General features: G+C 44.0%; 1 protein-coding gene and 1 pseudogene across 1 annotated transcript in view; both read left to right on the top strand.

Annotated features, from left to right (window-relative positions):
* AOX4 (aldehyde oxidase 4) overlaps positions 1–26,803 on the top strand; it is a 71,424-nt gene that overhangs the window by 41,336 nt on the left and 3,285 nt on the right. Inside the window, exons 21-32 of the mRNA NM_001308455.1 lie at positions 4,261–4,385; positions 6,348–6,481; positions 7,714–7,801; positions 8,120–8,206; positions 8,389–8,580; positions 9,989–10,216; positions 13,446–13,541; positions 16,696–16,824; positions 22,181–22,255; positions 23,389–23,441; positions 23,928–24,042; positions 24,210–24,275. Coding sequence (NP_001295384.1) covers positions 4,261–4,385; positions 6,348–6,481; positions 7,714–7,801; positions 8,120–8,206; positions 8,389–8,580; positions 9,989–10,216; positions 13,446–13,541; positions 16,696–16,824; positions 22,181–22,255; positions 23,389–23,441; positions 23,928–24,042; positions 24,210–24,275 — 1,388 coding nt within the window. The remainder of the gene's footprint in view (positions 1–4,260; positions 4,386–6,347; positions 6,482–7,713; positions 7,802–8,119; positions 8,207–8,388; positions 8,581–9,988; positions 10,217–13,445; positions 13,542–16,695; positions 16,825–22,180; positions 22,256–23,388; positions 23,442–23,927; positions 24,043–24,209; positions 24,276–26,803) is intronic.
* Positions 17,398–20,204, top strand: LOC105886520 (annotated as a pseudogene).

Below are 26,803 nucleotides of genomic sequence, written 5' to 3'. Positions count from 1 at the left end.
AATGGGGCCGGCACCCTGCTTTTGAGCCACAGTGCCATCCTGATGATTTTATTATATATTAGGTTACATAAAATAAAGTGTTTTTGTTTATTTTTGTTTATAATTTTCTTGAGTGTGACACTTCTTGGAGCAATCTCCAGGATGAAGTCCAGGCTTCCTCTTGCACGTGTCACAGTAGGAAATGGTTTCTCTCCTTCCCCTTTCTTGTTTTCTCTGCTGCAAACCACGCAAAACCTTAGTTGCCGTCTTCATTTTGCATTATGCACTGCGTCCTCCCACTTAGCTTTCTCTCGGTGTCAGAAGATGATGGTCTTCCCCTCGTTCTTGATTTCTGTTTCCAGCATTGCTCACAAGCTGAGAGACGAGATTTCTCCTGTAAGAAAGGTGTGCCTGCACTTTTTCTCCAGCAGAGCAGGGAACCAAATGCAACAACAACAACAGTGTTGGAGTCTTCCAACATAGCCTGGAAAGGCTTTTAATAGTCTTGGAGATGCTCTTGAATTTTCTCCGTACATAATCTTATCATGACAGGTGTATTTATGTTTTCTAGTCCTTGATACTATCATTTGTTTTGGTTTTTGGTGTGTTGTGACTTAGTGCACTGGCTAAGACCCAATTGGTATCATTTTTTTAAAATAGTAATACCTAGATCGCACCCCAGACTATAATCTGAATCTTGGACTATAAGCTAAACACGTTAATATTTTTTTAAAAGCTCCTCAGGTAATTCTAATGCGTGGTCAAAGTCGATAACTCAGCTGTCTTTACTGAGAGAGTCACCATCGGTCTTTGGTAGGAGAAAGTAATATAATAATTTTCACAGGATCTATTACCTGCTTCTAAATAATAGAAATGGCAAGTGCTGTAAGCTTTTATTTTTTGCTAAAACCTAGGGGAGACCTTGAGAATATTTGTTTCCTAACGTCATTCTGTTTAAGCAGAAAATGTAGACTGCCTCCCAATTATAAAAACAAATCATGACCTGAGAAGAGTAGTTAAATACAAACGGTAAACTCGGGAGACATGCCCAGAAGTCTGGGAGTATCTGCTACACGTACCAAACATGCATTATTTATAATGGATTTTATTTAAACGATTAAATGAAATCTTACATAATCTATAAATTTGGGCTAAAGATTATTTGATAATAATAATACAGCTAACACTTATCAAGTATTTACTGAGGCAGACGCCATGCTAAGCATTTACATGTATTACACTATTTAGTCCTAATAACAACACTAAGGGATTATTATTGTTCTTAAACCTATTTTAAGCTTCTAAGTTTTTACTGCTTACTATTTAATATTCAAGCAGAACAACTCTGACAAGGAACATATTAGTAGCTTCGTTTTTAAAATGAGGAAACTGAGACTCATAACAGTTTATAGGGTTCATAAGGCTGGGGGTCTGATATCCAGTTAGCAGTAGAAAAGAATGGAGCCCAGCACTGCCTGACCCCAAAGCCCTTGCTCTAAGCACCATTGCTGCCAGACTCAGGAGTCCGTCCACCTGTCACCCAAGCCACTCAACAGAGAAGCAGATGAGAGATCAACCATTTCACTTTTACTTACAGAAGAGCCAGGACTTCGGGAGAACAGTGAGGACATCTCTTCAATGTCTTCTGTTCTGCTCTCGTTTCTTCTTGTTATTTTTATACCTTCACAGTAAAAGCACACATAGCAGTGTTATTAATCAGCATAGTATACGTTAAACAGATCCCCCTTAGACTACAAAGGCAAAATATCTCTTGCTTTCAAGGTGGCTATATCTTTAAAGCGTAAATTTACAGCTCATTAACCCTTCACTGGATGCGAAGTGCCCCGGATCCTTGACAGGTACCACGAAGTCTAGGTCCCCAACTACTGTTATCTATAACAGTAGGCCTTGGAAATAAATAAACAATCTCCAGATGCCGGCACACAGGCTCACCCAGCCTTCTTAGGGACTGACCAGCCATGCCTTGCATGAAATGGCCTTTTGGATTAACAGTGGCTGCTAATGCCACGGTGCATCTTCTTGTAATTGTTACTATTACCTGGAGGGCAGCAGATTGAAAAGGTGCCATTTTGGATTTTTACATTTGAGATCTTGGATTTTGGCAATTGTGGAAGTTCAGAATTTTGGCACAAGTGGGAAATTTGAAATGTGGAGAGAGTTTGGGCAGGAATGACTAGGAGTCACAGAGGGTGCCAACATGGAGAAAGGTGGTTTCTTATAAGTTGTTTTTAAACAAGAGAAACAGGTTTTTTCTCACACACTCATTTAACAGCATGAAGTCTGGAGTTGGGTTGCATAGGCTAGGATCTGTGTGACCTTGGGCAGTTTCCTCAACCTTTCCAGGTCTCAGATTCCCCATCTGGCAACATGGAGACAATAGTACATGCCTCATAGGGTTGCTCTGAGGATTAGCCGAATTGATTGTGAAGTGCTAAGCCTTAGAAAAATACTTAGCCTGTTATAAACACTAGGCAATTGTTAAGTAAATAATTTGAGTGTAAAATATGCAATGTTAGCATAAGGATTATTTAGAGCTTGTGGCAACCAAAAAACAGTGGACACTAAAAATACAAACAAATAAAAACTCTCTAACCCTCCCCTAATTTACCCAAAAGTGGGGCACAGATTTCCCTTTGTGAAGGTCTTCCCTTTCCTGTCTTCTTTCGACCGGGAAGGACAGAACAGAAGCAACTCTAGACTCGTATCAGTGCAGAACACCCATAAATATTTATCTTCCTACAATTTTACCACCTCTAGAAGCTCAGAACCCTTTTCATTGTCTGGTCCCTTCTCCACAAATTAACTGTGCTTTGTTGAAAGGGTCTGTAAGCTTCCAGGTCTGACCACGCCCTCGGGGTTTTTAGTTATTCCTGTGAGCCTCCCCTCCATATGCAAATTAAATAAACCTTTTTCTCTTGTTTAAAAAATCTGAAACAAAACCTTTCTCCTGTTATAAATTTAAAATAAAAAAATTAATTTGAGTTTACATTAAACTCAGTATATATATTCTGTAAGCATATTTTTGGTGGGGGTAGGGGGTCTTTCGCATGAATCACATTTTACTGTCCCAAGAAATAATTTTAAATAATCCTTGGACTCCAGCAAACAATCCATTTATTTAACAGCACAGAAGTCTTTCTGATAAAGTAAAAACATTGTCTTCCGGTCTCTAAACTCAGGCCCAATTCCTCTATTGGTATACCTTACAAAATGATAAGGATATACTGAATAAGCCAAAAATCCCACATGAACCAGTAAGAGTAGGCTGGTATTAGGTTAGGGAACAGCTCAGCTCTGCCATTTTGAACCTGTAATGTACTTAGCAAGTTATTTATTCTCCCTGTAACTCATAACTCTTACCATCACCTAATTGAGCTCTGTATTATTATTTCCCCCCATTTTACAGCTGAGCAAACTGGGATTTAATAACTTGGCCAAACTCACTGAGCAAGGATGTCACCAGCTACTGTTCACCTGAACAGCCGTTTCATGCAGGGCACTGCTGGTCAGGCCCTGGCAAGACCAGACGAGCCCACGTGCTGACGTCTGGAGATTAGTTTTCACTTCCAAGGCCTATTGTCGTAGATAAGTTGGGAGACCGGACTCCACAGCACCGGTCAAGGACCCAGGGCACTCTGTGCACCCAGTGAAGTGTTAACTAACTATAAATTTAGTCTAGAATAAAAATTCTTTGAAGATATAACCTCTTTAAGATAAGAAGATATTGTGTAACTTTGTAACCTATGAGGGTCAATCTGACCATGTAATAACATTGCTGATGTTTACTTTTACTGTGAGAATAAAAAGTAATGAAGGGAAAGAGGGAAGAGAGCACCCTTTGGGAAGACATCCCCGCTGCTCTCCAGAACCACTGGCTCTTCTGTAAATAAAAGTGAAACTGTTGATCCCTCATCTGCTTCTCCTGTTGGCTTGAGTGACAGCAAACTGACCAACTCCTTGTTCCGGCAACAAGCAGATGGCCACACCTGGATAATAAGTCAGATCAGTCTGTGCTCTCAAGTTCAGCACAGCCCGGCCACCCCCCTACACAGATGAGGAAACTGAGGCCAACAGAGAGGACATGAATTACCCAGGTCACTCAGCCGGTTGGCCACTGAGTGGATTAGAAAAAGTGGTTTAACCAAATGATAAGGTCCAGCTCTCCAAAAGCTAAAGCAGCTCACCCTATAAGCAAAATACTGCCAAGAGCTCCCACATTGGAACACATGATAAATACTGCCCTGTATTTATGCTTTCCAGGTGAGGTCCACGTGGAAGGACAGGAACACTTTTACATGGAAACACAAAGTATCCTGGCTATGCCCAAACAAGAAGATAAGGAAATGGTGTTACATCTTGGAACACAGTTTCCAACCCATGTGCAGGTAACAGGCACCCTTGGAAAATGAGACTCCAGGTGATGTGAGGCCCTGGCCCAGGCCCAGCTCTATGAGGGTCTTTTGATTCCTCCCACTCCTATGCCTCCAACTCCCTGTACCCTTGACTTAGCTAAAGTACAGAAGGAAGAACATGGGGCAAATGTGTCTTTACAACAGCAGACCTTACAAAATGATCTGGAAATTTTGCTACTTTCCAGAATATAGGACGAGTTTCATCTTTCCCTTATGACAATTGATATTATAATCTCAGGGAAGTCAATGCCTTAGTGTTATATTTAAATTTCCCTTGGTGGATCATTTGTCTTCCTGTCCTAGATGAATGTCCTCATGTTCTGGTGATACATCTGTAAAACAATTGTGTCTCTAAGACATTTTCAGCCCAGCTCAGTAAGTAGTATGGAAATTCCAATCCTGTGCTAGTGGTTAAGATACAGGGCATTGCCATGCCCAGGGGGGTGAAGAAAATGCTCTGATATTCCCTCTTCCAAAGTACAGAGTTGTTGGTCCTAGAATAGAGCCAGGCACAGGGAGATATTGCAAAAGCCATATGGGGGAGGAGTGATGACAACCCTCACTGAGGAGGAAAGCTGGGAGCCTCCACGTGGAACACAGGTGAGCTCTCACCTTGAGGTCTTGAAGTGGGGGGAGGCTCCTTGGAGCAGGAAGCCACCAGCTGCCATGCAAGGCAAAACGAAAGACTGAGGGCACTGATTCTGAGCAGGGATGTGGCTGTGGCCACAACACAGTTGAAAGTTGTGATATGGATAGAGAAGGAGATGTGAGCTTTGCCCTCGGCCTTGGAGTGATCTCCAACAAGTCACTGGGCATCAATATCCTTTTCTGTAAATTAAAGGAGATGGTAAAGATTACCTCTGAAGTCCCTTTTGGTAGGGAGCCTGTGACTCTGGGTTCTAATGGGTAATATGTATGTCCTAAAGTCACTAACAGCACCTACGACCAACAACTCCTGGGTTACAACCAATCAGCTCCACAACAGCAGTAAGTAACTAGGTGTAACTAGGGCACTGCATATCTACAGCCTGCCACAGCACCCCCCCCCATCTGGGGCAGCATCAGAAGCAGCCCCCTAGGAAAGGATTTGGATAGACGTGTCTCAAAGGTGATACATGAATGACCAATGAGCACGTGAGCGGATGCTCAGCACCATTTGGCACTAGGGAAATGCAAACCAAAACCATAATGAGATATCACTTCCCACCCACTAGAATGGCTATAATCAAAAAGACAGACAATGACAAGTATTGGCCAGAATATAGAGAAACTGAGCCTTCCCACTTTGCTGGTGGGAATGAAAAATGGCACAGCCCCTTTGGAAAACAGTTGGGCTATTTCTTAGGGTGTTATCTGAACATATAACCCAGCAATTCCACAACCAAGTATTTACCCAAGAGAGAAGAACACATGTGTCCACAAAAAACTTATGCATAACACTGAGCAACGTTACTCCTTAGAGCCCAAAGTGGAAGCAACTCAATGTCCATCAGCTGAAGAATGGGCAAAGAAAACGTGATATCACCATACAATTGAATAGTATCTAGCCGTGAAAAGGAATGGAATATTGATACATGCTACAACACGGATGAACCTTAAAAACATTGTGCCATGTGAAAAAAGCCAGTAACAAAAGACCACATGGTTTACAATTATCCTTCCATGAAATATCCAGAAGAAGCAAATCTGTAAAGATAAAAAGTCGATTATTAGTTGTCCAGGGCTGGAGTTAGGAGAGAGAGAAGGAGAGATTGCTTAAAGTAGGCAGAGTTGTTTTAGGGAATACTGAAAACATTTTAAAATTAGATTATAATGATGGCTGCACAGTTCTGTAACTGTAAGTATTTGTTGAATCACTAAGTTTCTTTAACTATGCAGATGAGAAAGTAAACTACTAAATTGCACTTACGTAGCCTCTGGGATTTACTCTTACAGGAATTTGTGGCTGCGGCTTTAAATGTCCCAAGGAGCAGAATTGCCTGTCACATGAAAAGAACTGGAGGAGCATTTGGGGGCAAAGTGAGCAAGCCTGCGCTGCTGGGAGCTGTCAGTGCTGTGGCTGCCAACAAGTAAGAGTCACGGTGACGGCAGTTCCCGTAGCATTAATGCCACCTGAGTGCTTTCAGCCCCACACTCCAGATTTCAGCTCAGGTTGGCCGAGTAGAAGGAAGGTTAAAACCCCAATCTTCAAAGACACACATTTTATTATGAAATACACTATGGGTTCTGCTGCCGTCTGAGGAATGTTCCCTTAGCCTCTGTGTCATCCAGTTAGAATATCCAAATACTGGAACACCCACACATTTTCTGAACCTCGTCACTACTGAAGTTCACCAAGATAAACTCAGGACAAGCTTAACTTCTTCCAAGCTACTGCTACAAAAGAAAAACCATGAACATCTTAGCTCATTGCCCCTTTCCAGCAATGAGAAAGTGTTGTTCTATAAGAACTAGGCTTGTAATATTATGTTACAATAATATTATTTGGTTCTAAGTTATTTTCCTTTTTATATTAAGAAATTATTTGCAGGCACTGGAGATGTTTTATGAAAAAGATTCTGGGCTCGGCGCCTATAGCTCAACCGGCTAAGGCGCCAGCCACGTACACCTAAGGTGGCGGGTTCGAATCCCCAGCCTGGACCCGCCAAACAACAATGATGGCTGCAACCAAAAAATAGCCGGGCGTTGTGGCGGGCGCCTGTGGTCCCAGCTACTTGGGAGGCGGAGGCAGGAGACTCGCTTGAGCCCCAGGAGTTGGAGGTTGCTGTGAGCTGTAATGCCACGGCACTCTGCCCAGGAGGACAGCTTGAGGCTCTGTCTCAAAAAAAGAAAAAAAAGAAAAGAAAAGAAAAAGATTCTGAAGACAAGGAAGGATGAGGGTGACTGAGCCTTGAGTCTCAACCCTCTCAGTCTCACCCCCATTAAGGCAAATATTTCAATGTCCCCCATTATGGCAAATAGTTTAATGCTATCTCAAGTGAAAATCATAATTATACACATAATTGCAAAATAATCATATAATTTCTTAATATAATGTAATAAAGAAATAAAAAGGAAAATAACTTAAAACCAAATAATATCATTGTAATATATAAATTCTCAGACACAACTAAACTAGAACAATAGCAATATTTTTAAAGAAAAATTTTAATCCCCCACAAATTTCCAAAATTCTGTCTAAGGAATGTTATGAGCCCCACTTAAAACCAATAGGCTGGATTATCTCCAGTCCCTCTCCCCATCTCTAGGTCTCCACAGCTTTATGAAGCATCCAGTGTATTAAGAGAATCACTTCCTACAGGACTGGCCGCCCCATCCGGTTTATCCTGGAGCGAGGCGATGACATGCTGATCACTGCTGGCCGCCACCCACTCCTGGGGAGATACAAAGTGAGTGAGGACAAAAGGTTCAGCAAACTGCCTAGGACACTGTCCAGTGTCAACCAACCAGTAGTAAAGACAACCACTACATTTCACACCACTTGAAAATGATATTTAGATGCTGCCTAAAAAGAGTTAAGAAATTTCTGTTAGGATCATGTTCAACTCGGGCACCATCCTTACTGTTCTTTGGGGAGCTGCATATCCAACCATGTGCATGAGCTACATAAGTATTGACCACCGTGATCAGAGGCGTTTGTGTCCAGCGCAATTTGGTTGCAGAGGAGGACTGTCGAGACAATAGCCTTACCTGTTCTCACTTTGCAGATTGGTTTCATGAACAATGGTGTGATCAAAGCTGCTGATATTGAATATTACATCAATGGCGGGTGCACTCTCGATGAATCTGAGACGGTAAGAACCATGGTTTTCCCAGAGGCTGCCAGTTGAGCTGTGTGTGCCACACTTCATCTGCCTGAATGTTGGTCTTATACATCACATAAATTCCGGGCAGGGTTCAAGTCAGAGATAAAATTCAGAGCACTGGTTTTGAATGTCTGACAGCTGTGAAGTTGTTTTGTTTTGCTCTCATGCAGGTGCTGGAGTTCATTGTGCTGAAATCTGAAAATGCATATTGTATCCCTAATTTCCGGTGCTGTGGTAGGCCTTGCAAAACCAATCTGCCATCCAACACAGCCTTTCGGGGGTTTGGCTTCCCTCAGGGTATGGTGGTAGTGGAAGCTTACATAACTGCTGTGGCATCTCAATGTAACTTACTCCCTGAAGAGGTAAGCAGTCAGAACCCCTAATAAGACACTGGGAGAATTGGTTACATTATATCTCGAGCACCTACATATCGCATTATGTCAGCCTCTGTGTTGATTCAAAGAAATAGGCTCGGCGCCTGTGGCTCAAGTGGCTAAGACGCCAGCCACATACACCTAAGGTGGTGGGTTCGGATCCCCAGCCTGGGCCCGCCAAACAACAATGATGGCTGCAACCAAAAAATGGCCAAGCATTGTGGCAGGCGCCTGTAGTCCCAGCTACTTGGGAGGCTGAGGCAGGAGACTCGCTTGAGCCCAGGAGTTGGAGGTTGCTGTGAGCTGTGATGCCATGGCACTCTACCCCTACCCAGGGGGATAGCTTGAGGCTAAAAAAAAAAAAAAAAAAAACCAAAGAAATAGAGTACATCACTATGTATCAGTTGACTTTGCCATGTGGTGAGTCAAAGGCAAAACTTAATGTCTTAAACCAATAGATAGTATTTGTTATGATTCTATGGGTCAGCGGGGTAGCTCATCTGGCCTGGGCCAGCTCAACCTGATAGCTCAGCTCCATTGCTGCTCCCAGGTCCCCTCTCCTCCAGTAGGCTAGCCTGGGTCGGGGTGGGGGGTGGTTTCAGAGCTCCCAATAGCAGCAGGAACATGCCCACCCTTAAGGGACGAGCACAGGGCAAGTGGCCACCTGCCTCATATGTGCATTGTCTCATTGGCCTAAACAAGACACATGGCCAATCCCAGAATCGGTGAGAAACTCCCACAAGGGAATAGATAGAGCAGAAAGATGAGAGCCATTTGTGCAAACATTTTACTACAATTCACGGCTTTGAGAAGCTACTTTGAGAACAGGTGAGACTAAAGCTATGTTGTGTGAGAATAAAAGGATTTTGAATCTGGAGAATTTTGTCTCACTACTAACAAACTTGTGACTGGACTAATAATAGTTGAGATCTACTATTTCTCAGAGTCGTTATGAAGCTGAGATAGTGCACTCTAGGCAGGGGTGGCCAACCTTTTTTCTTTTCTACTACATGTTAGAAAAATAAGAGTTGTCTTGGGCCACACAGTAAATGCAGAAACACTAACGACAGCTGATTAGCAAAAGAGGGGAAAAAAAAAGCCCATCTGACACCACAGACAAGCAAAAATTGCTCCCAAAACCAGCATGTGGCCCACCTGCAGCCCACGCTGGACACCCCTCCTTCTAGAGACTGATTGCATATGAAGTATTCAGTGGTAGATTCTGCTGTCGTTATTATTATGTTTATACATGCACATTTGCACTTGTATTTTTATAGCCATTTTAGATAGTTATTTCTTTTTTTAGAAAGACTTTCAGGCATATAGCAAAAATGCATGATTCATGTATGGAACAGGCATCTGTCCCTAAAATCCATTTTATTTTCTCATCTTTCAGGTTAGAGAAATAAACATGTACAAGAGAATTAGCAAAACAGCCTACAAGAAGACATTTAATCCAGAGCCCTTGCGAAGATGCTGGAAAGAATGTCTGGAGAAATCTTCATTCTATGATAGGAAACTGGCTGCAGAGGAATTTAACACAAAGAATTACTGGAAGAAGAGGGGGCTTGCCGTGGTCCCCATGAAATTTACCATTGGGATGCCCACAGCCTACTATAATCAGGTGAGATTGGGAGAGGTCTCTTCCCATCCACAGCTCCTTTCCAAATGACTGGCTGCCCAGAAAAGGCAATCATGTGGAGATGGGGATGATTCCTTCTGGGAAGGAGCAAAGCAACTGGGCTGTTTGCTTTAGCAGGAAATAGAGTGGGTTTAGGCAAGAGCTGAGGATCACAGAAGTCAGAGCAGACGTGGTAGTTCACCGCATCGGGAACTCCAGAAGGCAATCAAGAGTAAAGTGTAGGCAGGGTGTGGCAACTCACGCCTGTAATCCCAGCACTCTGGGAGGCCGAGTCAGGTGGATCGCTTGAGCTTAGGAGTTCAAAACCAGCCTGAGCCAGAGCAAGACATCTCACCCCCACCCCCACCCCCATCCCAGAGTTCAAGGTTGCTGTGAGCTATGACACCACCATACTCTACCCAGGATGACAGAGTAAGACTCAGTCTTCAAAAAATAAAAATAAATAAAATAATAATAATAATGAAAGAATAAAGTCCAGTTCAGGCGATTCTGGCCTGGAGTAGCAGGGCCGCAAACAGAGGTATTGAGATATGGAGTCACATGTCAAATCCATGAGAAAACCAGGGGGTAACCACAGGGTTCCTTTCCTTTCTTTCTTCCCTAATGTCTTAGTGAAAGCAGCAGGGTCGTGTGAAGACACAGCTTGTAAAGACGCCTGAGAACAGGGAGAGCTGTAGGATTCACACAGAGACTTGGTGTTACTATATTGAGGCTCAATGACTCCTGTGCCTCCTTTTCAGTTTCTTTGTAACCAGTTTCTTGTGGGGTGTACTGTCTTATTCTGTCATTTATTTTTTGTTTCCATCCCCCTTAATTTCTGAAATGTCCCCATAATGACACCCAGTCAAAGGAAAGAATGTAGGTCCCCTTCCTGGTGAGACTAAGGTGTGACCAAGCTGTTTCTTACCAAAATTATCTCCTGTGCCACACTCTTCCTCAGAGGCCACTGACAAGGTCAGAAGGAAAGAGGAGGGAGGGCACAGCTGGGAGCAATGCACTACCGAGAGCAGGTGGGTGTCTTTTCCCCGAGTGATACTTCTCAAGCCAGAATAACACACGGTGCCCTTGAAGGAGAAAATTCTTGTGGACTCTAGATAGTTGCTTAAGTTGTTGTTGTTGTTGTTGTTGTTGAGACAGAGTCTCATTTTGTCGCCCTGGCTAGAGTGCTGTAGCGTCATAGCTCACAGCCACCTCAAACTCTGGGGCTCAAGTCATCCTTTTGCCTCAGCCTCTTGAGTAGCAGGGAGTGCAGGCACCCACCACAACACCTGGCTGTTTAATAGAAATGAGGTCTCTATTAAAAAAAAAAAGAAAGAAAGAAAACCTATCATCTAATAGAAATGGGGTCTAAATTATGCTCAGTCTGGTCTCCAACTCCTGAGCTCAAGTAATCCGCCCACCTGCGTCTCCCACAGGGCTAGAATTATAGGCGTGAACCACCACACCTGGTCTATTTACTTTTTTTTAGACAGAATCTCACTCTGTCACCTTGGGTTGAGTGCTGTGGCATTATCATAGCTCCCAGTAACTTCAAACTCTTGGCTCAAGCAATTCTAATGCCTCAGCTTCCCAAGTAGCTGGGACTACAGCTGCATGCCACAACACCTGACTAGTTTTTCTATTTTAATAGAGGTGGGGTCTCACTCGTACTCAGACTGGTCTCTAACTCCTGAGGTCAGGCAGTCCACATACCTCTGCCTTCCAGAGTGCTAGGATTACAGATGTGAGCCACTGCACCCAGCCTACTTAAATTATTCATTTTAATGTTATTTAATTGTGTATAACCACAATAAAGACTAAGCTTCTTTTAGCTCTTAAGCCTTTATTAAAAAAATGAATTTGCAAATCAAGTAAAAATAATACTATAATGCCAGTAGTATTCAAAGTATGGCATTAATTTAATGTGGTAAATGATGTTGCTTTACTAAAACTAAATCCTCACTTACAAAATGATGGTAGTTCTGGCTGCTGCTGCCTCCTTGATGTCTATGATGATGTGATGACTCACTGCCTTGCCCCTTGCCTCAAATATGCTCCATTAGTTAAAGTAATCGTACCTGGTGCCTAGACAATCATCACCATAAAATCTATCATGGTACCTGAAAGCACATGGCAATACTATTCCTGTGTGGTCATGCATTATGCTTGTTAGATTGTCAAGGAGGTGAAAATATAAAGTTTAAAAGTTCCCGTACAGGACCTAATAAGTCTGTAAATAGAGTGCCACACCGAGAAGACTGGGAGAGATGAGTTGGTTGGTTTGCATGCTTAATGCACAGGCACAAGCATTGATCTAGAGGTAGGAGCCCTGGGTAGTAGGGCCATGTGGTAGGGATTGCTTTCCAAAAACCACCAGCAACTTGCAGAACCACCCTGGATAGCCCAGCCTCCGCCCTCCTGTAGTCCACTCCCTGGAGCTACAGGCACTTCTGTAGATTCTTCAGTTAGCACAACCAGCTTCAGGATGGACAACAGCAGTAAGTTTGAGGAGGCAGTATGGCATGGTCACTAAGAACACTGAAGTTAGGACTGTAGGTTCAAACTCTGACTTCCTATAAATAAGGCATCTGGTGTGGCCGAGTCTCCGCCCCTCTAGGTTTCTATTCTCCCATAGTCAAAGTGAAGAATTTAGACTGAGTCGATGAAGCCCAAGCCTGGCCAATCACTGAAATCGCCTGGGAGTTTGAAAATGAGTATTTGGGCTTCATCTCCCATCTGCCACTGAATCAGAACTTCCAGAGTGGGGTACAGACCCTTCCCACATCATAATACTAAAAGATCAGTGCCTGGAAACAATTCAAACATCTCAAAATTCTTCCAGTTTGTCTAAGTATCCAAGAGAGGTATGCTTGGAAATTTACTCACATAGGTTCCATTTGCTTTAAAATGAATTTCCATGTCCAGGGAGGGAAGAATAATAAAATGTTGTATAGGTTGGGTCTGTGGAGAGGTAGCTCCCAAGGCCTCCAGTAGGCAGGACATGGTGAAAGGGAAGAGGAGCACATTCATCTGCTGTCTACATTGATGGTTTCTAAGGCTCAGGTTTCTTGCAAGAGGTTGTCTGTAGCCATCAATAATAGCCTTCTTCTCTAGAACAAAAAACAAGAGATTGGCTTAAACCAAAATTGTTCATCCAGCAACCTTGGCTACACTCTAAACAACATTTGGCTTCATCAGTTTCCAAACTAATACTATAATTATTTCCCCCTAGGCAGCTGCTCTAGTCCACATCTATCTAGATGGCTCTGTCCTGGTGATCCATGGTGGCTGTGAAATAGGACAAGGCCTATACACTAAGATGATTCAGGTGAGATAAGTGTCCATCTTCTCCAATGTAGGTGAGCACAGCATGTTACGGTCAACTTAACAGCTATTTTCTTGTTGAGTAAGATAAATACCATCAAACTAAACACACAAGTCAATTGTAGGACTCATCTTGTCTTCAGGAAGGCAAAAATGCAGGAGTGAGGGAAATGGGTGTTAGTGTTAACCCCCAGACTCAATTCAAGCGCCACTGAGAAGCCAAACATCGCTGCAAAGGCACGAGGGATTTTATTTATTCAAGCTCAGAGCCTGGGCTGCCCTTTAAGAAAAAGTGGGAACAGCCCTTACAGACTATTCAGACAATTCCTTTATACCTTTCCCTCTACCCTCCCATTAGACTATCCCACCCCATTCCCTTATTGGTAAGTAAACCATGTCTGTCCTAAACTGACAAGTACAGGGTGGTCGTGTTCAGGGTTGATTGGCTCAGGGATGAGTCTTCTTTGTATCGGGTGAGCGAATGAGAAGGAAGGGATAAAGGTCGCAAGTGGGGCGAGTGCGGAGTAGAGTGAGTAGAGTGACGAGTGCAAAAAGAGGAGGGGGTCAGGATGTGGGCTGAGTGCACAAGGGGGCTAGTGGGACAAAGGGGAGGGAGTCAGGATGTGGGCTGTAACACCTAGGTATGATAAGGTCTTTGGTATGCGGCAGCCTATTGTCCTGAATAAACAACAAAAAGGATGTAGTTTGACTTGTGACTTGAGTTAATTAGTTTGGCTTCCACATTCTTAGTTTGGCTCCCACATTAGGATTGAGGAAATGTGTTATGTTTATATAACATATATCATATATGTGATATATTATTCCTCCTGCACACCCAAAAACCAAGTCCCTAGGTCCTCTGAAAAATGTTATTTGAATTTTCAAAGATAAAATTCGTTTAAGCTTTATGCTGTTGACTTAAAATCATGAAATCCACAAATTTGGAGTGCAGAGTTTTATTTCCTAAGAAGTGTTACAGCTTGCAGGCTGGCTGGCTGGGAAGCATAGCCTCTGGCACAAACTGAAAGCAGACACTTTGAAGGAGGAAGGGGGAGTCAGGAATTTATGCTAAACAGCTTGGGTAAGTATACGTATTCAACATGTTATAGGAGGAGCTGTGTATATTCACAAAAGGGGGGGGTGCACGCTTGCATAGTAAGCAAATATGTACATAACGTCCCATGCTCATTTTGGGGGGGGCAAGAATTTAATGAATATTTAAATTCATTAAAATCAGGTTCTATACCTCAAAAGGTGAATGAGTGGGCACAGAGGAAACCTGTGTGCAGCCTCCATAAACCAGCTAGAGCCTCCGTGGGTTCATGGTTTCAAGAAGGAATGCTAGTCAATTGTGTCAAAACTGCAAAAAGGGAGGGGACTCCAGCTGCAGCATCAGGTGGTTGGTTGAAATCAGTAGTGCAGCAAGTCTTTGGAAAGGTCTAGTTTCTGTTTAACCCTTAGAAAAGAAAGTCTATAGGCAGTTAGTGAGGGAGGGGGTATAATGAGGCATGTCCTACCTCCCACTCCATCATGGCCAGGAACTCAGTTTTTAACGTTTCTCTGGGGTCCCTTTGGCCAAGAGGGGGTTCCCTTTAGTCAGTTGGGATGGGGATGGGGATTTTATTTTTATTTCTCAGTGACAATTGTTCAAAGCAATCCTTTGTTCATTCAAATCCTCTATTATAAATGAATGCATTTAATACAATGAAAAACTACATTCTTAGAATTTTCAATCTACTAAGGAACTTCACATGACTGGCCATTATGTGTGCTAATTCAAAGAAGTGTTTCTAATGTTATGGAAATAGCAAAAAATTACTACAACAGGAAATTTTCCCTAAGAATTTGTTGAATATGATGTTTGAATCAGAAATGTGCATGAGAAACAAATATTCTCTCCCAATGACAGATCGTCAGAATATACTTAGTCTAAGGAAAAAATATTATTAAATAGTACTTAATAAGCAGTCAGAATTGGAAAAGCACAAAAATCCACAGGGCCTTCTTTAAACGTATTTTTTTCCTCCCCAGCAAAATCCTTATGTCTACTAAATATCCCACAAAGTAAGCATAATCTGTTACATTATCCATAAACCATGAGAAAAAGATGAAGGTAAAACTAAGATCATAATCTCACTCTTGTCTGCACCTGTCCTACTAAACTAGATGCCCCAGAGTGACCATCCTGCTACATGGTTTCCATGACACTGATATAAAAGAAAGCATAAAAAGACACTTTGGTTGGCCACCAAAGGTTATTGCCTCAGGAAACCCCTTCCTACCCTTAAAGTTACAGCCCCTGTTCCAATTTCCTGCTGCCCGCCCCTAATGGCTCTTTCTGCTGGAGGAATAACTCCTTATTGGTTATCCCACCAGCCTGTCACCATTCTAAAACTCCCCTATATAATATGTTCCCCCGCCTTCTTTCTCTCTCTCTCCCGCCTCACTCTGCCTTCCTTCTCTGCTCTCTCTCTCTCTCTCTCACCTCCCCCCCACCCCCGTCTTTCTCCTTGCTCTTCTCTACTCTCTCTCTCTTCTCTTCCCCACTCTCTCCTTATCTCTCTCTCCTCTTTTCTCTCCTCCTTGGTGCTGCTCTGCAGCCTCCCTCCCCCCCCCTATAAAGACCTTTCATACAAGCCTCAGTGGTCTGAGATCTCTGCCCGTCGAAGTGCCTCTCTTTCAACCTGTATCTGAAAAGTATGTCTTAATAGTGCCATTTTAAATTTTCTTTTTTTTTTTTCCTCTCTCATTTTGTCATCCTCGGTAGAGTATGGTGGCATCACAGCTCACACCAACCTCCAGCGTTTGGGCTTAGACGATTCTCTGGCCTCAACCTCCCAAGCAGCTGGGACTACAGGCACCCACCACAATGCCTGGCTATTTTTTGTTGCAGTTTGACCAGGGCTGGTTTTGAACCCACCACCCTTGGTATATGGGGCCAGCGCCCTACTGAGCCATAGGCACCACCCAATAGTGCCATTTAGAAATTTCAAATGCATCAATCTGCCTACAAACTCGGGATGCTAGCTTAAATGTTTGTCTGTGCAGGAAAATAGCCAGGTCTATATTCAATTCTAAAAAGAATACAAAGGTTTTTTGATTTGGAGGGGAGGCGCTTAAAGTCCATGAAATAAATACTTTTCTTCTGCTCCTGACAGGTGGCTAGTCGAGAACTCAACATCCCCCAGTCCTACATACACCTGTCTGAAACGAGCACCACCACAGTGCCCAACGCTGTCTTCACAGCAGCATCAATGGGGACAGACATCAACGGAAAGGCCGTGCAGGTGATTTTTCTTTTATTTCTCAGTCACCCAGTGACAATACAGTCCAATGGGACAATGGACCTTGTCCCATTCCTTGTCTTATAGACGATGAAACTGAGACCAAGAAAGGTCAAGTTCTAAGCCATTTGGCTAATTACTGGCAGAGCCAAGGCTCCAAGTCAAGTTTTCTGGGGCTCCCAGTTGGTATTCTTTCTGTTGCACTGGGCTGTTTTTCATAATTAATGTTCTGTTGCATGTGAAAACTTTAGGTAAGAAAATCTCTCCCTTCTCTCATCCCAGCACATCAGAGCAGTGCAGGGTAGTCCCATTCTCACTGCACAAAGGGCTTGAGCCAGGCAGTTAACCTCTCTAGGAATCCCTTTCCTCTTCTGTGAAACTAGGGGTGCAAATACCAGCCACCTCATAGAAGCATCATGTGGGTCACAAAGACATGCAAGAAGGCCACAACCACTACCTCTTTCTCTACCCCTCAACCTCTAAAAAACTACTAACTGGTCTTTTACCACCCATGAACACCATTTCCACAAACTGACAAGCCCCTGGATGGCAAGAGACACTTTCAGCCTGTCAAACATGCCCATGTACTGTATGACACATGGTTCCCCAGAGAACACTCCTGGGAAGAGTAGTCCCATGAAACTGTCAGTGGGGGAAAAAGGACTCAGCAGTCAACCACTTGGAAAATATGCATCGTTACCACATTCCGTTCATAGAGGCTTAGAAGACATCTTAGCAAACGAAAGTCTCTGGAAAACCCTGCACTAAAGAAACCAAATAGTTTCACTCTGGTTTTTCCAAGTTTATTTAACTATAAAACAGTTTTAGCTAATATAATACCTCTTAACAGCCTGTGGAACAAGTGCCCCAGAAAAGCACTCTGAAAAATTCTCATTTTGATAAAACCTATAAATGATTGAGTCCATTTGTTGCCTTTCATCCAGACGCTAATTGCCTTGCAAGCAGGTTGCAAGGAGACACTTAATACACAGCTAGACAGTCTCAGGCTTAGATAAGGTAAGATCACCAAAAAATAATAAAAAATGAGGAAATGAAAGTATTTTTAGAAAGATTTTCATATTTTCATGATTTTCGATGAAGAGTCATTCGAAAAGTCATAAATTTGTGTGACTTCACACGTACTTTATCGATTCAACATTGATTTAACAAACACTTACTGAAGCCTACGCTATCCCAGATTCTGTCCTACGCATTAGGAGTGTGGTAATAAATGAAACAGAACAAAACCCAAAGAGCCTGATCCCATCCACCTCCCATTCAGGCAGACGATATACAGAGGTATCAAGGTGTTATCGAAAGAGAAGCTCCTACTGGAGGTGGCAGGAAACAACTCTTCCCCACCCATGGCTCCAGGTTCCTCTGTGGGCTTCTTCCCTCCCCCTGAATAAAATCTACCTATAGTTTTATCATTACCCTAAGACCATTCAAATCCCATTGACCAATCTTTCTCACAGAAACCATCTCATTTCAATAATTAAAATGTTCAGTCCAAAATTCTGACATGTACTTCAGACTGCATTGTCTCTGCTACTTCTCGGCGAGGCCTGGAGGTGGGAAGGGGTCTGCAGGGGCTTCTCCCACTCTTTACCTTCACCCACTTCCCTCCACCTTCCTGGCCTACATTTTATAAAGTCACAGGATGGAAGGTCATAAATGTAAAAGCAGAAAGCATCTTACTTGGTCATTGTCACCACGATCTGGCCATGTTGCATCTGATTCCCTCCCCACGATGCCATTCTAAGCACCTCAGAGAGTGCTGGGGCATCTTTGATATGGACAGAGCCTCTCCTATGGTTTTAACAACTTGTGACCTGGCTCAGTCCCACCCCGAGGGCAGGGAAGGCCAGGGAAGGCTGGGCCAAGGTCAAGGTAGCCACAGAGTGAGGTAAAAGAGGAGGTAATAAAGAAAGCTGGGTGGGGAGATTGGGGTGCAAATGACCATTGTTGAAACTGGATAAAAGACAGGAGGGGGCTTATTGTACTATTCTCTCCACTTTTGTATACTGTAAAATTTTCTACATTGCAAAGGAAGCTGGGGAAATTCTTTCTGGCATTTGGAGCTTTAACGGGGGAGGCGATCCTACTAAAAAATACAGGGTGAGAGAATTCCCTGAAGAAAGGTGTTCTGTGTTGGTGGGGTGGGAGATGTGTGTGTGGCCCTCAAGCTGTGGTGCAAGCTTGGGGTGGTGGGCGGCAGCCCCCAGCCTGGCCGGAGCCATGCAGGTGCCCCTCAGCCTGTTGGCAGCGGTGGTGGTGGACTGTGTGCCCCTGCCTCTGCAGCCCTACCTGAGCCTCATGCGATTGGCCAAGCCCGTTGGAACCTGGCTGCTCAGTCTACCATGTGCCTGGATCATTTTTTTGGCAGCTCACCTAGCTGTGTCTCAGACTGGTACACGCTGTCCCTCTTTGGCACCAGAGCTATTCTGATGCACGGAGCAGGCTGTACTGTTAACGACATGTGGGACTGGGAATATGATAAAAAGGTTACAAGAACAGCAAATTGCCCAATAGCTGCTGGAGACATTTCAACTCTTCAATCCTTTGTTTTTCTTGGAGGACAACTGGCCTTGGCACTGGGTGTTCTTCTGTATCTGCATTACTATGGTATAGCTCTGGGAGCAGCCTTCTTACTTCTTGCCATCACCTACCCACTAATGAAAAGAATTGCAGGCCAGGTGTGGTAGCTCACGCCTGTAATCCTAGCACTCTGACAGGCCAAGGTGGGTGGATTGCCTGAGCTCAGGAATTCAGGACCAGCCTGAGCAAGAGCAAGACTATCTCTACTAAAAATAGAAAAACGGAGGCAAGAGGATAGCTTAAGCCCAAGAGTTGGAGCTTACTGTGAGCTATGATGACACCATGGCATTCTACCCAGGGTGACAGCTTGAGACTCTGTCAAGAAAGAAAGAAAGAAAAGAAAGGAAAGAAAAGAAAAGAATTAGATACTGGGCTTGATTAGCCTTGGGGTTGACATTTAACTGGGAAGCATTGCTTGGATGGTCTGCTGTAGAGGGTTCCTGTGATCCATCTGTTCCCCTGCCTCTGTCTTTTTCTGGAGTTATGTGGACACTAACATATGATACTGTTCCTGCCCATCAGGACAAAAGAGATGACGCTCTGATTGCTCTTAAGTCCAGGCACTGCGGTTCCGTGAAAACACCAAGCAGTGGCTCAGTGGCTTCAGCGCTGCCATGCTAGGGGCGCTAAGCCAGGCTGCTCCCTCCAACCCTGCTCTGCTCACTGTGGGAGCCCACATGGCACGCCAGATTTATACTCTAGACGTCCACAAACTGAATTTGTGGAAAGAAAAGAAGACAGATGCCACAAAGAAAAACACAGAAAGTAGAATAGAAAATGAGTGAATGAAGTTTATCTAGGAATTATTAAAACAAATTTTTACAAAGAAGAACCCAAAGGTGAAGATTAAGAGCATTTTTACCTGGATTTCAATTTAACTATTTGCTAGCAGAATTCTTCCCTGTCACAGAAAGCAGGACTCCTCGGGATTTGAGATGACCTTGAGTATTTAACTTGATGGATTCTTCAGTCCCTTGATCTAAAGTTGTGGAAATTGTGTGAGCTTTGGCACTTTAGGAAAAACCGGATGCATATCCCATTTAAATCAACCTCTGGAGGAAAATGCACTCTTGGTTTTTTGTTTGTTTGTTTTGTTTTAGGGAAAAAAATCAAAGCTGCTACAGAAGTTCGGGGCTTATTGTTTTTTATTGTGACTTTTACTCACTGCCCAAAACTGTAACTAAAGAAACTTCTGGGGTTTTTTGTTTTAGGCAAATAAATATTTTGGCCTATTAAAAAAGAAAAGAAAAGAAAAGAAAAGAAAGGCCTTATGAAGGTCACAAAAGAAGGACAAATGTTCACTGCAGTCTCTCACTCTCTTAGAGGGAAAATTGTATTATTGGAGACCATGAAACTGGGGGTCAGGGCATGACAAAGGGAAGGTCTGATATCTGGACAGGCGTGGGGACTCCAGGCCTTAAGTTTGCCTTACCTGAGGCACTCTTTTCTAATGAGGTCAGTGATTGAAACTGAATGGACCAGCACAGAGAGCTAGGAAAACAGGGATTTCCCTAACACAAAAAACCCACAGACCATTCTAAAAAAGAGGTCCGTAGAAAAGAAAGAAGAGAAACCAGGAGGGGGCATGTAGGGTGTTCTGAGGCTGAAATGAATACGTAAGGGCAGAGATACAGATGGGTTTGTCTTTGTACTAAGAGTGGAAGCCAGCTCGGTGCCTGTGGATCAAACGGCTAAGGCACCAGCCACATACACCTGAGCTGGCATGTTCGAATCCAGCTCAGTCCGCCAAACAACAATGACGGCTGCAACCAAAAAATAGCCAGGCGTTGTGGTGGGCGCCTGTGGTCCCAGCTACTTGGGAGGCAGAGGCAGGAGAATCGCTTGAGCCCAGGAGTTGGAGGTTGCTGTGAGCTGTGATGCCACAGCACTCTACCCAGGGGGATACCTTGAGGCTCTGTCTCAAAATAAGAAAAGAATGGAAGCCAAGCTGGGGTTCACTGATACTCAGGGGTGAGCAGCTGTAATCTCAGGAGTCCAAGATTTTACCTCAGTAACTTATTTTCACTTTAACAATAATCTTTAAAAAAAAAAAATAAGTACAGTTGTATTCTGGATCATCAGAATGGCTGCTTTATAACTAGAATATTCCATAAGATCTCTGCCCACCTTTGGGACCAACAGTGTACTCTGCGGCAAAACAACAAGAAAAGAGCAGAGATGAACTTCATCCATAAAAGATGTTTTCCTTTCCAGTGAAGAGCAGAGATGATGGCAAGGTACAGAATGCCAATGTAAATCTAGAGGCAATTTGAATAAGGAGAGTGGGGAGAGAATCCATCTATCACCTAGTACGCGATAGGCATGCCCCACTCAAAAGTACCTGTGCCACAGCAAGCAATACTTTCTCCACATTCCAGGCAGCATTTTGCTTCAGAAAGCATCATCAATCTACTGGATTCATGTTGTTATTTGAGTTTCATTGGCATGTAGATGGAGGGCATGCTCTGTCATTTTGTGTTTGCTGTATATTTAGAAGGGCTATAACTCTAAAGCAACTCTAGCTAGCTTTATGTTCGCATATTTTTAAACATTATAATAAAACTAATTTTAGGTCTACACTGCTGAATCCGTAGAATATTTTTCCCTTTGAAGAGAGTCCCAGTTTAACAAGCCCTGCCTGGAAGGCTAGGAGGCAGGTTCACACCACGGATGGTTTGCGTGTGAATGGACGTTAGTAGTTAACATTCTGCTATTCCCTGTGCCTTTTCTTTCTGACATTATTTCAAATATTTATCTTTAGAATGCCTGCCAAATTCTTATGACCCGTCTTCATCCCATCATCAGGAAAAACCCTAAAGGAAAATGGGAGGACTGGGTGAGTGTTCTCCTTATCCCTACCAGGAAAAGGCAACTACATCCAGATGGGAAGCGGTCCCAGGTGCCCGGCTGATGGGTGATGCCCATTCCAGGAACAAAGCATTTCTTACATTTACATTGACTTTTCCAAAAGAGTAAAAGTGAGGCCTGAGTTCGTTAAAACCTGGCTTTATGTCAGTGCCTAATTCCTCACCAAGTATGACAGCAGTTTGGGCTCTAAAGCAAGACACACCCAGGGCTGCTGTCTCTGTAACGTCACCAGTGGCCTGTCACTCACTCCATCTTAGTCCCTGGGTTACTATAACAAAGTACCATAGACTGGGTGGCTTATAAACAACAGAAATTTCTTTCTCACAGTTCTGGAGGTGGGAGGTCCAAGATCAAGGCACTCGCAGGTTTGGTGTCTGGTGAGGACCTGTTTCCTGGCTCATGGATGGTGCCTCCTGGCTGCATCCTCACTCGCGGAAGGGACAAGGCAGCTCTCTCTGGGGCCTCTTTTATAAGGGCACTAATCTCACTTAGGCAGGATCTGCGCTAATGACCTAATCACCTTCCAAAGGCCCCGTCTCCTCATACCATCACATGGGGCGGTAGGATTTCAACACATGCATATTGAGAGAGACACAAATGTTCAAACCCCCTCAGTGCCTCAGGGCCTCACCTACACCATGGAGAAAATAGTACTCCTAAGATCAAAGGATTACTCTATTTTTCATAATGACTATTAGTATCACCATTTTTATTATTATTTCCACCCAACCCAGTTTACCCTAGCAGGGGAGCTGACATAATCATATATTCCAGATAGCCAAATGATTTGAGAGCAAAGTGGGAAAGAAATACATATACACATAACCCTCTCCCTAACTTAACATGCCCCAAAGGGGGGAAAGTAAGAAACTTTACACTGAGGAACCCCCTAAAACAAAGAGTCCCAGAGCAGAGCTAGCAGCTGCCCTTGAGCACCTGCCTTGAAAAGCATAACCTACAGCTTGTAACCAGGCCTGAGTCTCCCTTAGGAAACTGTGTGTGCAGAGCCTGGGGCACACAGAGGAGGCATGCCCAGCGTGGAAGGCGTTTTTCATTACTTGCCCTAATTTATATCTCTTTGTAACTCATCATCTCTTCCAGATTACAAAAGCCTTTGAAGACTCCATCAGTCTCTCGGCTACTGGATATTTCAAGTAAGGGACATTTTTATTTTGGCTTAAATTCCACTTGGGCAGTGACGGTGTGTGCTCATCAGCCTGCACAGGTGTCAGCAGAGAGCCAGAGCTCTGTGGGGCCTAGGGATAACCCTTTAGTCATGGGGTTGTGGGCTGGGGAAGGAGATCTGGAGAGGGCCAGGCACAAGGACGATCCAGAGGCTCCATGGGGCAGCAGCTGCGGGACCACAGCTGTCCACACACACCTGGACCCTTCCCACCAACCGTGTACTGGAGGGTAGGGGTCCACCACCAGTGGATCTCCTCCCCTGTCTGCTGTGGTAACTTGTAGCCTGACCACATGGTCCCCTCGAGGGAGAAGGGGGAGGAAGGCCTCCAGCCACAGGGTGGAGATGCTGCCTGCAGCCCCTGCCGGGGGCCTTCTGCACAGGGGGTGCTAGAGGGGTGATCCAACCCCTGGTGAGGAAAGTGTCTTTTCCTCCCGCACTTGACTTCCCTTCTCAGAGGCTACCAGACCAATATGGACTGGGAGAAAGAGGAAGGCGACGCTTATCCGTATTTTGTCTATGGCGCGTCCTGTTCTGAGGTTGAAGTCGACTGTCTCACTGGGGCTCATAAGGTAAGGAGTGACACTGTATTCACCACCTTCACAGTGTAAACGCAAACCCTCTGAACAGCGATCAACTTGATCCTCCCAGGGGAAGAATCAGGGACAGATCCACGATTTTAGTAAAACTCTGCTTTAAATGAATATCATTTTACACTCTGTATTTTCTCTTGGTGCAGCTCCTTAGGACCGACATCTTCATAGATGCTGCGTTTAGCATAAACCCAGCCCTGGACATTGGACAGGTGAGTGATCCCAGAGCCACCCCCTGGGGACTTTCAACCCCATTTAGCAGCTATTCTTCAAAACACTATTAATATTTTCCAGCATCCTCCAAAATCTGTTCATTCCCAATGCACGTATTCGGCATTATACTTATGTATTATATACTGCATGATATATTATATATTACACTCACACACACACACATAGCTGCACATAGAGGTCAGACAATTAAGTTCAAGAACTCATCCCAGCAAAAGTGCTACATGTCTCATCACTGAATATCACTGTGGTCACCTTCAAAGCACTCCCCCTGGCCATCTGGTGACTAGGGATACTCAGCAATGAGGCGTGTAGCACTTTTTCTAGGATGAGTTCATGAATTTAATTGTCAGACCTTCATCTGACGATGACGACAGCTCTGATGGCCATTTCAGAAAAAGAGTCCCCAAGTGGCTTTGACGGGTGGACTAGGCACCCGTATCAGTGCATAGCTTCCCACGGGGAGTACTTTGAAGGGGACTGTAGTGATACCAGCAACGAGGTTTGTAGCACTTTTTCTAGAACGAGTTCACTCACTTAGTTGTCTGACCTCATAAATAAAATACTGACAGAAAATTCAAGAAAAAGTTAGCAATGGCATCTCTGCATAGAAGGAATATATATGATTTATTCTGCTTTATCAATCCCTGTGCTTCCTAGTTTTTCTTCAATGAGCATTAATATGTTCATTTCATAGTATTAGAACGCTATATAGATAAATAACAAAGTGCCATTAGTGCCCTATTAATATTAAATTTAAACACATTGTACAATTTAGAGGAATTAGAAAAACAAATGCTTAAACACAATTTCTCCCCCCTTGCTAAATTTAAATCTGATTTTTGTCTTACAAATAAATAAAATTAACTCACCCAAAGTCTTTTTAAACTTAGAATTAAAACCTTTCCAGCTGTTAGTGTGGCCCACTTTTTTTCCAGCCTTGTTACTTAAAGTGGGGCCAAGAGACCAGGCACATCGGCCTGGCCCGCACCTGCTCACTAGCTCCCAGGTGAGGCTGAGGCAGCTGGTCCTCAGTCTGCACCTGAGTGGCAATTGGGATCAAACCCTGACAGACTGACAGACAGATAGTGCTTTCATCCACCAGTAGCTTCTTGCAGTCCTGAGTCCTAAGAGACTGGTTTACCTAGTGAGTGCAGCTAAGGTGCTTTAAAAGGAGCATTTATATTGGTCCCTCTGTGTTTCTCTGAATGTGGCCCCCACAGGCCACAGCAGACACACCTGCAGCATTTACAGGGAACATGGATTCCTGGCCAGGGCCAGGCCCGGACTTGCTCCATCATAACTCTGCTAGGCTGGGACTTGGTGTCTGTACACAAAATTGTTCTTCAGCCTGAAAAATTTGACAACTACAGCTAGCCCAGAGCCCTGTTCCCCTGCCCTCTCCTTCCCCCTCTCCCCAGCTAACTCTCGCCTCTTTATTGCTTAAGCAAAGGTGAAAAGGGAGATGTTATGATCAGAAAAGGAAAGAAAACCACAAGTGTGTCAGACGGAATCAATTTTCCTTTAAAGAGAAGCATTGTTTTTTCCTAATTTAGAATTTAAATTTGCTTTCCTATTGATTCTTAAATTTTGTGTTTCAATAAAATGCAGATTGCAACTCTCTAATTTTTATACCTCCAGGCAAACACCCCCTTCAAAAGGGACCTTTTCCTACAGCATAATAGTTTGCAAATAGAACTCAACATGCCTTTTCATAAATACAGTTATTTCTTCCAACTTTCCCTGTTTAACATTGATCTACTCTCCATGGTAACTTAAGAAGGGAAGTAAAGAAATCCAGACATTATAATAAACCACCGGGTCCTGGCTGCATTTTCATCTACTCCTGCAGACATTTAGGGAGCAGCTGGGTACCAGGCACCATGTTTGGAACAGAATACAAGATAGCCAGGCCTGAGCTGCTCAGAAGCTAGTGAGAGAGGGGGGTGACAGCAAAAGGTGAGCAAGGAAGAAACTTCCAAGTGCTGCCATGACAGGGAACGGGTTCCAGATGGAGGAAGCAGTTCTGAAAGCCACCCAGGGAGCAGTGGGAGGGCCCAAAGGGCTGCAGAGAGCCTGTAATTCTTCCACTGCAACGTGGAGGATGGACAGGAGGTCACCAGGTAGACGAGCTGAGGTGGAAAGGGTTGAGGAGGTCAGAAGAAGAAACTGCATTTACAGAGACTTGGCAGTGAGGAAGGACTAGTGAACTTGGAGAATTACCCTAAACTTGGCCCATGTTGGGGTACCCAAGGATGAGACCAGGCAAGGTGGCAGGCACTAGTTTTTGAGGGATCCTCCACAAGGTCCATGGCACTGCTTTTAAGAATGGGGTACTATGGGCAGCACCCGTAGCTCAGTGGGTAGGGCACCGGCCACATACACTGAGGGTGGTGGGTTCGAACCCAGCCTAGGCCAGCTAAAACAATAATGACAACTGCAACAATAACAACAAAAAAATAGCCAGGCATTGTGGTGGGCGCCTGTAGTCCCAGGAGGGACTCAGGAG

The sequence above is a fragment of the Otolemur garnettii genome, unplaced genomic scaffold (assembly GCF_000181295.1).
Source record: "Otolemur garnettii isolate 467f Iridium unplaced genomic scaffold, OtoGar3 scaffold00013, whole genome shotgun sequence".
NCBI lineage: Eukaryota > Metazoa > Chordata > Mammalia > Primates > Galagidae > Otolemur > Otolemur garnettii.
The sequence above is the reverse complement of the archived record's forward strand: the minus strand, read 5'-3'. Positions and strand labels throughout refer to the sequence as shown.